The sequence below is a fragment of the Micropterus dolomieu genome, linkage group LG23, assembly GCF_021292245.1.
Source record: "Micropterus dolomieu isolate WLL.071019.BEF.003 ecotype Adirondacks linkage group LG23, ASM2129224v1, whole genome shotgun sequence".
NCBI classification, from domain to species: Eukaryota; Metazoa; Chordata; class Actinopteri; order Centrarchiformes; family Centrarchidae; genus Micropterus; species Micropterus dolomieu.
The window spans coordinates 26,307,977-26,318,525 of record NC_060172.1 but is presented as its reverse complement, the minus strand read 5'-3'; the positions used below and the strand labels follow the sequence as shown (position 1 = coordinate 26,318,525).

The following is a 10,549-nucleotide window of genomic DNA, read 5'->3' as shown; positions in this document are numbered from 1 at the left end:
CACATTATAATATTAAAGGTGATGGTGATTATAATATCAAAGAGGTGGTATTATGCTTTTTGGCTTTTCCCCTCTCCTTTATTGAGTTATATATCTTTTTTGTGCATGTTTGCAAAGTGAAAAAGCCCAAAGTCCAGTCCAAAGGGAGTTTCCATCTCCCACAGAAAACTCTGCTCTGAACTGCTTGAAAACAGCTCGTTTGTAGTCCAGCCCTTCACTTCCTTTACTTGTGACATCACAATGAAAACGCGGGGTCAGGCACGCCCTCAAACCAAGCTAGTCTGAGCGGAGGCCCTTTGGCTCGACTCACCTTCGTTTGGTTTTCCATTGTAGAAATGTTGTACCTGTACCTGCATCCAGGTACTTTTTTTTTGTATCAACTCACCTCCGTCGAGGTTCCAAGCGAGCTGAGGGATACTAAAATGTAACGTGAAAACAGGACAGACTGCTGATTGGTCAGAGAGAATCGTCACTATTCACTGCATCAGGCCAGCAACAGAAAGTTTGATATTTTACAGTTTTTGTATGGAATTTAATAACTAAATCCACTTCAGAAGATGTGGAACAATGATGTTGTGTGGTTGTGAGTAACTTATACCATCTGCTAGATTACTTTTGCAGTCTGAAGCGTCTTGATTTGGATCACACTACCTTGTTTCTTAAGACCCTGCCCTCTGCTTCTGATTGGCTAGTAGTCCTTAACTGGGAACTGCGCATGTACAACTCCCAACAAAGATTTTGTACAAGTAAGATGCATCACTCTGTAGCTCAAGAGCGGCGCGTACAACACACAGGGTGAAAAGAGGAGCTGAAGCAATGTGCAGTATGAGAAAAATATGGTGGGTTTTATTTTAAATTAAACCATGTAAACCTGTTCTGGTACAACCCCTAAATAAGATTTTGAACCTGAACATTAGCATAATACCACCTCTTTAAAGCCATTTCCCCCCACTAAGGTAATGGTAGTCTTTCGTAAAAAACAAAACACATAGTGTTTCAAAGTTGAACCCATGTGGTGAAAAACAAATCTCAATGTGCATTATCTTTAAAGAGAGACTTTGCATTTTTATTGCATTTTTAGAACAATAATAATGTATATGCCTTATTTGCTAATGTTGACAGGCTGAAAAACCCTAGTGTGTCAATAGCACCCCCGGACTTTTATCCCAGGAATCATGCAATGAATTTGCATGAAAACTGCAGTTATTAAGCCACTGTTAAAAAAGAAAAATCTAGACATCTCACCAATGAACAATTACAGGCCCACATCAAAACTCCCATTTTTAAGCAAAATCATTGAAAAAGGCTGTTGACCCCAAACAATAGTTTTGATGCTGCCAGGATTTCGATCACACCACAACATCAGTCAGTTTCAGTTTCAGTCTTGGTGTTATTAGATCTCAGTGCTGCATTCAATGTGGTCAACCACAGCACCTTACTAGGCAGACTGGAAAACTGGCTCAATGTTAAACGGGTTTTAATCCTATTTAAAGGGTTAGGGTAGGGCGTACAAAATAACGTGGAGTTCCCAAGCATCTGCATATTTCCACTAGAGCACAAACCACAAAATATTTTACCATCAACCAAAGAAGAATGATTAAAAGTCAATCACAAACATTAAAGACCAAAGATCCAAAATATATCCAGGTAAGTACTATTTTCTGTGATATTATATACTCACTGCTATGACCCCTAGATCCCAGGTGTACAATTCCTCTCCAGCTTATTATGTTTGATTGATTATTATTGATTGTGATGTGTTTTTTCTCACTTATGGCTCAGCAGGATTTAGAAAATCTTGGGCATGCGTTTATCTTCAGCAGGCTCGAATACTGTAGCGCTGACTTCACAGCTCTCTCTAAAAAGTCAATCAGACAGCTGTGGCTGATTCAAGACAATGCTGCTAGAGTCCTCACTAAGACCAGAAGAGCAGATCACCTCCCTCCAGTTCTCACAGCTTCCTGTTCAAAAAAAATATTTAAAAATACTGCTGTTGGTTTATAAAGCACGTAATGGTTTGGGGCCGAAAAACATTTCTGATCTGCTGCTCCATTATGAACTGTCCAGACCTCTCAAATAGTTTACGATAGGTCAAACTAAACACGGAGAAGCAGCGTTCCATTTTTATGCACCACCTATAACAAACTACCAGAAAACATGTCTATGAAGATTCTCAGTCATCCAGTCAGTCAACTGGAAGACGTTTCGTCCCTCATCCAAAGGATGTTCCTGGTTGCTGTAACGACAGTCGTTACAATCGTTAGGACTACCGGTGGCCAAGACTGAACGATCATCGTTGGTATCTTCACCTGTGCACCTTCACCGGGTGAAGATACCAAAGATGGTCGTTCAGTCTTGGCCACCGGTACACGTCTTCCAGTATCTTCAACCAGGTCCAGTTGCCCTTGACTTTAACCTTCGTTGGATACCAGAAAACATGAGTTCTGCTCCAACTCTCATCTCTTTTAAATCAGGCTTTTTTTGCCACTGCAATTTAAGTTAAACTTGGGGCCAATTATTAATATCTTGCTCCTCACTGTAACACATCTGTGTTTTATTCTACTGTTTGATTTTGTCTGATTCTATTTTATCTTTTTTCCATTTTATTTTTGTTTTACTCTTTCTTAAATCCTAACTATACGTTTCTTTTCTAACGTTCTTAATGCCTTTCTATCTTTCTTGGTGCTATTTAAATGGGACTTTCCATTACTCAAGGGACTGCATGGGGGTTTTTTTCCGAATAAGTCATCTGTCTTTGTTCAGTTCTCACTTCCTCTCACACATAATTAGCCTGATGTGTTGCGGCTGGTGTGAGAGAAGCTACAGAGATAGGACCCAAATGCAAGTATTTAGAGGCTTACAGGTAAGTGCCTGCAAGCAGGCAAGCAGTTTTCAATTCATTTCAATTTTATTTATGTAGCGTCAAATCACAACAAAAGTCTCAGAGCGCTTTTCATGAAAGAGCAGGTGTAGACCATACTGTGATGTTATTTACAGAAGTCCAACAATTCCCACCAAGAGCAAGCACTAGGCAACAGAGGCAAGGAAAAACTTCCTTTTAAAAGGCAGAAACCTCGAGCAGAACCATGGCTCAGGGTGGGCGGCCATCTGCCTCGACCAGCTTGGTGTGAGAAAGAGACAGAGAAAGAGGGAGGGAGGGAGACAAGATAATAATAATAATAATAATAACAATAGAACTAGTAACAATAATTGAAGCAGAGGGTGTCGATTAGTAACACAGGGGCAGCAGGTGACTCACAACCACAAATTCAGACTCCACAGCTCCAGACCCAGAAACACCTGCAGAGAGTGATAGGAGGAGAGAGGAGAGGGACGAGAAAGCACAAGACTACGGGAAAGGGAAGAAGTCAAGTCAGTAACATGCATTAATGGGAGGAGGTTGCATACAGATGGAGAGAAAGAAGAGAAAGGAGCTCAGTGCATCATGGGAAGTCCCCTGGCAGTCTAGGCCTATAGCAGCATAACTAAGGGATGGTTCAGGACTCACCTGAGCCAGCCATAACTATAAGCTTTATCAAAGAGGAAAGTCTTAAGCCTACTCTTAAATGTGGAGATGGTGTCTGCCTCCTGAACCCAAACTGGAACCTGGTTCCACAGGAGAGGAGCTTGACAGCTGAACGCTCTGGCTCCTAGTCTACTTTTGGAGGCTCTAGGAACCACAAGTAACCCTGCATTCTGGGAGCGCAGTGCTCTGGTGGGGTAGTAAGGTACTATGAGTTCTTTAAGATAAGATGGTGCCTGACCATTAAGAGCTTTTTATGTAAGAAGAATGATTTTAAATTCTATTCTGGGTTTTACAGGAAGCCAATGCAGAGAAGCTAAAACAGTAGAAATATGATCTCTTTTCCTGGTTCCTGTCAGTGGATCAGCTGAATGGACTTTTTCGAGCATTTATTTATTATAATAGGGAATTGCAATAATCCAGCCTAGAAGTAACAAGTGCATGGACTAGTTTTTCTGCATCATTTTTAGACAGGATGTTCCTGATTATTGCAATATTACGTAGGTGAAAAAGGGCAGTCCTTGAAATTTGCTTAATATGAGACTTAAACGACATGTCCTGATCAAAGATAACTCCAAGATTCCTCACAGTGGTACTTGAGGCCAGGGCGGTGCCATCAAGGGAAACTATATCTTTAGATAATGCGTCATGGAGGTGCTTGGGCGCCAGAACAATGACTTCAGTTTTATTTGAGTTTAACATTAGAAAATTACAGGTCATCCAGGTTTTAACATCCTGAAGGCACATTTGGAGTTTAGCTAACTGATTAGTTTCATCTGGCTTGATCGATAGATATAATTGAGTATCATCTGCATAACAATGAAAGTTTATGGAGTGTTTCCTGATAATATTGCCTAAAGGAAGCATATATAAAGTGAACAGGATTGGTCCGAGCACAGATCCTTGTGGAACTCCATGACTAACTTTGGCGTGCATGGAGGACGCATTGTTAACATGTACAAACTGAAATCGATCTGATAAATAGGACTTAAACCAGCTTAGAGCGGTTCCTTTAATGCCAAGCAGTCAGACAGATATTTTAAGGTACAGGGTCAGAGTCAGGGTAAGGTTCAGGTTCCTGTGGTTTGAAAGGCAGGAGGTAGAGCGGGTTGCCCGTCAATCGGAAGGTCATCGGTTCAATCCATGGCTCCTCCAGGCTGCATGTCGAAGTATCCTTTGGCAAGATACTGAACCCCGAACTGTGTTTGAATGTTACTTTCTGTTTGAGCACTTAGGCTCAGTGGATGAATGTGTGTGAATGCAGATGTAGAGTAAAAGCGCTTTGAGTGGTCGAAAAGACTAGAAAGGCGCTATACAAGTACAGAGCATTTACTTTGGAACATAGAAGTGTCAATTGTATGTATTACTGGGCTGATTAGAGGAAATGGGAAGCAGGTGACTGAGTGGGACAGGAGAAAAAGTCATAGGGTATCTGATGGACAGGAGAAAGCAATGTCAATGAATGGGTTTGAGGAAGTGGGATTGTGGCTGAAGGGACTGTGAGTGATGCAGAATGTGACATTATGATGCTTTTCTCATTTATCAGATTAAATCAAGGGCAGTGTGGAGTTTATATTGTGTATTACAACAGGATATCCACTTCTTACACAAGTTACAACACTACTTGGCAGTAATCTTGCAACCTTGCCTCCACCCTTCTGTCTGAATAAGAAGATGCTGTCTGATATTGTCAGCACTGATTTGAGTGGTAATTCAAACTAGTCTGAACATTTACCCTGCGAGAGAATTTCTGTCATTTTTTATTATCAGTTTTGCAATATGTTCCTTTAGATGGCCATGTTGATGAGATTGTCTTAACTGATATTTGATGTCAATGCCTTGATCACAAATGCACAGCAGGCTGACCAGCAGCGTCAGGCACGCCATGATCTTTAATGCAGTATGCTACTGGAGCACGGGGTGTTTTGATTGATGAATCCTAAGTTTGGTAGTTCCTGACTTGCATGTTGCTGGTTTCATCTGCAGGGATGAGGCAACTTGCTAAATCAAGTATTTAGCTAATAAGCACAGGTGCAGACACGCCACAGAAATCACACGGAAAACACAAACATACAGTTACGGGGAAATAGAAGAGGAACTATATAAAAAAACTGCAATCAATGCAAATAAATATTATTTTTGACTTGTATGTACACTAGTTGTGTTGCAACACGCTCCACTACATGTGGTGTTAACTTACTTAGTGTCAAAAGGCCTTGTAATATTGGTACATTACTTACATGGACTATAATTAAAGTCATCTGTGAGCAAGTGTGGTTTGGACAAAAATAGGTAGATGACACTTGTGCAGACTTGTGCATGTTTATTCCAGTAATGTCATGAGGGTGCCAGTAAGAAGACAACTTGCATTGATTCAAAACTCACATAACTGAACCCAAAACGGACTAATAACCTTAAATGAAACAGTTCATGATCAATGAGTTAGAACTATCTACTCAGTGGCAATTTAGCGTGCCTGCAACTTTTTATGGTCTACCAACCCACAGATGTCTGGTGCAGCATTGAACAGAACATTGAAACCACTTCCTTTTCTTATTATAGTCCAAATGGAGAAGTAAGAACAAGACAGCCACATAAGTTGATTCAAGTTACTGTCATTGTCTCTGAGTTCATCTACACATCGTTCATCTCATCGTCATCAAAACAATTTTCTTCTTGGGACTATATCAAGATCATCAACAATGTAAGTGGCAGATTCTATACATACTTCATTTTGAAACCTGAAACACCAATGAAGACCTAACATCTGTATTTAAAGTTGGTGTTGTTGCATGGTTCTGTCCTGAATTCTGATGGAAAAATATGTGATATGCATTACAAAAGATACAGTAAACTGTTTGAGGGGTTAAAATCACCTTGACATGAGTTTACAGGAACACTCCTGTACAACTCTATTCACAAATATGTCCTCAAACAATGTAGGAAATATGATGATGGGGCTGAAACTTAAATAACCTCTGTAAATCTGTAAGTGATAAATCTGAAAAGATTTACTTTATCAAACTCTCAACATTTCTTCCTTTTGAAGACAACATAATATGATATAACAGAAACAAGTTCACTCATTTAGAGAGAAAACTAAAATACTTCATCAGCATTTTAGTCAAATTCAAATGTCATATGCATTACAATATATTACTGCTGACCATTTTGTAACCATGCTGTAGTTTGTTTAAATATTTAAAGGGCACTGTAATGAAATTAACTTTGACAGAGGTAATGCATAATCTGGCATGTTAGACAGACTAATTTTCATATTTCATAAATGAAATTTAAAATCTAAGAAATGCTAATATTTAGGAAAAAGTAATTTAAGTAATCAAAAGTATATGGGATTTGTCATGGCAAGTACTCGATCAGGAGCAGTGTCAAAGTATGCAAATTCTCTGTTACAAGTGAAAGTCTGTCTGCATTAAAATTTTTACTTTAAAGTACATAAGTATTAACATCAAAACATATTCAAAGCACCAGAAGTAAAAGTACTCATAATGCAGAATGGAACGTTTCAGAATCATACATATTATATTATTGGATTATAACTATGGATGCATTCATACGTAAGCATTACTTTAATGTTGCAACGTAAATGTGTGGCTAATTGTAACTACTCTATAGATTACGGGGTAGCTTAGTCTATAATATCATGACATATTACTTTATTTTATTTTATTTTTTATTTCAAAGTAACAAGGGGAATAAGTAGTAACTAAAGCTGTCAAATAAATGTATTGTAGTGTGAAGTACAATATATGCCTTCAAAATGTAGTGGAATAATAATAGAAAATAGCATAAAATTGAAAGTTCATACAAACTGTACATGAGTACAGTATTTAAATATATATACATTTTAAATTTAGATATGCATTTCCACAACCAGTGATTTGTAGTAAGAGGCTGTAACACAAACAAAAACAGCATTTTGGTTTGATTATGGTTGCCCCATAGATTATATAGTAAGGTGCTAATGTGTCTGGGCTGCTTTCTAATTCTCCTTACTGTATGAAGTTTGCAAACCAAAACTGATTTCAAACTAAATTGCCTTTCCCTGTCTTCTCAGACATCAACATGAAAGGCCTCATCCTCGTGTTGTACAGCATAAAAATCCTGGGTGCACTATTGTGTGGAGCTAAAAGCACCACAGCACCAGACTCTGCCACTGTTTCAACTTCTGAAGTTACATACACCACTGCCAGTGTCATGTCTAGCACCGGCAACCTGATACCCACTGGGTTAACAACAAAAGTCTCCCAATTCTCCACTAGGAGCACCACCACATCTAGCCTGCTGCACACCACACCTGGCCTGCTGCACACCACCAAAAGTGCCAATAAGGTTTTCAGGAAGGAATGTCATCCAATATTGATTGTCTCTGGCGGACTGATCGTATTTTGTGCCATTCTGCTAGTTTCTACTTTGTTGCTGGCGTGGAAGGTGTGTCAGTTGAGCAGACGCATCAAGGCGCTGAGCAGCAACGCTGACCTGATCTGCTACTCTGAACCCTTGATAGAAACTGCCAAGACGGACAAAAGCAAGTCAGAGACGGACGCCAAAGAGACCAACATGTTAATGACTGACGTTGTTCAAACACAGGAGGAGGTGGGAAATGGCACAACCAAGGAAGAAGGAGGGATGGTAAACAAGGATGAACAAATGGGAGAGGAGAAGAAGGAGGAGGAGGGAGCCAACAATGAGGAAGCTTCAACCACACCTGAAACCGTTCCTGAAAATTCATCCTCCTCAAAACCACAAGAGGAGGCCCAGGCTACTAAAGCTGTGGCAGCTCCCTCCTCTCAGGGCACAGAGGAACCAAAGGATGTGGTCTAGAGTTGTGTGTGTGTGTGAAGCCAAAGAGTTTCCTAAGCAACTGCATTCACTTCCTTATATCTTTACAACCACCTTACTTTAAATAGAGGATACTTTTTTCAGCAGCTTTTTCTCTACAGTCAGTAACAACTATGTGTGCCAAGTCTCTCAAACTTAGCACTGAGCGTTTCTTTTCTTTCTTTCTTTTTTTTGGTTATACAATACAATTGGTTGTATTTCTCTGTTATTTGTATATTTTGAATATTAAAATATATAAATATAAAAATACACTTTTGCATTATTATTGCAGGAAGCCATTTCCTAATGAAATCTTGTGTGTGTGTGTGTGTGTGTGTGTGTGTGTGTGTGTGTGTGTGCTTGATTAGCAAACAGAGAATGTGCCTCTTCCCGGCAGTGCCGCTCAACCAAGAAAGAACACTCTCTTTCACCTCCGAGCTGACAAAGCCACACAAAAAACTTTTCAAAAAACCAATATACACTTGTTTCCGACGTCTTGTGCAGATATTTGTTCATCTGTTTACTTGTGACGTCATGATGGATGTGCACCTTTCATTAAAAGTCTGAATAGCTTGTCCCTTCTCAATGCAGCCTCCACTTCAACTCCAGCTGCTCAACTCTAATAGCAAGGAGATGCAAACACGCTGAGTTGCGGTAGCGCTGGGTGATGTTGCAGATTTAGAGACAGGGTGCAGTAAAAGCAATCTTCAGTGAAAGTAAATGTGAAATATTTCTCAGGCAGGAACTTATTTCTGTATTATACACCAGGCATTCCAAGTGAAAAAGGCAGAACTTGGATATGAGAGATTTGGATGATTTTTTTTTCTCTGCTGCTATGTGGTTTTACAGCTCAAATTGACTGGGTAGCATGTTTTACGGTGACCAACAGTGGAAGTGATGGTTTGACACTGAGGCTTGTTGACAAGAGACATGGGTTTCGATCTCAGTGCAGATGGGCTACTGGATGTATAGGGAGGCAGTGAAAGTTACAGAGAGAGTTGGGTGAAGATGTAACAAAAGCATAGCAAAAGAGGTACTTAAGTTTACACGACAACTGAGCAAAGACCAAAGTACCAAACAAATACAAAAGCACTCCCAACTGCTGTGTTTGAATAAATCAGATATCTACGGTTTGCAATGTACTATACCATCTGTATCGCAGTTAAACTGTTCCTTAGAATCCAAGGTATGCAATTATGTGTGATAGAAGTACAGCATTGCAGTGCAAGAATAGAGAGTTGCCTGTATTGCTGATGGCAGGAAGCTGCAGCGGACAGGAGTCCTCTGCAATAAATCTTGAAGGTTTTTGTGGGAGTGTCTAAGTTTACACAGGGTAAATAGCAACCAATTACAGCACAGTATTACTTTCTAAAGGGATACTTTAAAGAGGGATAATATTGATTTAGGGGATATCTGATAACAGTCTAATTTATTTTGAGTACAAACAGTACAGAAATCAGCCAATTAATCTAACCACAACAAAAGTTGCCACTTCAAATGTAGAAGCAAATCCTGAAAGCTGCCAGATAAGGGATTTCCTTTGTAGCAGCCTTGTGTGCAGGGACCCCTCCGTTATGCGTTCCATTTCTCCTTACCCTCCTCCTAATACTTCCCCCCACCAACACCCCACCTCTCCCCGCTCACTTCCACTGCACTGAGTAAATCCAGAGCCTGCAGTGCCTGATCGCGCTAACCCAAAAGATCCATATAAGAGGAGAGAGGACAAAAGGACCATACTGCAAGGCAGTGAGGGCAGCCTCAAAAACCTGCACTGGACAAGTGAACAAGGGTCAAACTCTATGAGGGAAATTCAGGCATAGGAAAAAAATTCACCTTCAAAAGAGCAGCAGCTGGTCCCGAGCCTGAAAGCAGGATAGGAGAGGGAAGAGAGGCTGGACAGCAAAAAGGAGCAGAGAAAAGAGACTGGAATGATAAGATGAGAAGGTGAGTTATGGACAAAATTTAAAGACTCTCACACTTTTTACACACACGTTTTGACACACCCTGGCTCACACATACTGCAGTGTAGAGTTCCTGGCTGTGTCTTTGCCTGCCTTTGCACCAGCTGATGCATGAGCTCTCTGTGGAGTCATTAATAAAACCCATGTATTGAGCTAGTTCTCCTCCTCTGAGAGCATGGGACTGACTGCTCTGACAACCACTGATGACTGAACACGCGAACTG

General features: G+C 40.2%; 1 protein-coding gene across 1 annotated transcript; it reads left to right on the top strand.

Annotated features, from left to right (window-relative positions):
- The first annotated feature begins 2,820 nt into the window (after positions 1-2,820).
- LOC123963537 lies at positions 2,821-8,633 on the top strand. The gene is made up of 3 exons (XM_046040454.1): positions 2,821-2,863; positions 6,086-6,227; positions 7,602-8,633. The coding sequence occupies exon 3, from the start codon at positions 7,610-7,612 to the stop codon at positions 8,366-8,368; it is 759 nt and encodes a 252-aa protein (XP_045896410.1). The 5' UTR covers positions 2,821-2,863; positions 6,086-6,227; positions 7,602-7,609; the 3' UTR covers positions 8,369-8,633.
- Positions 8,634-10,549: the final 1,916 nt, after the last annotated feature.

Excerpts from the sequence above, each read along its gene's own strand:
- LOC123963537 (XM_046040454.1), top strand. The coding sequence starts at position 7,610 with ATGAAAGGCCTCATCCTCGTGTTGTACAGCATAAAAATCCTGGGTGCA.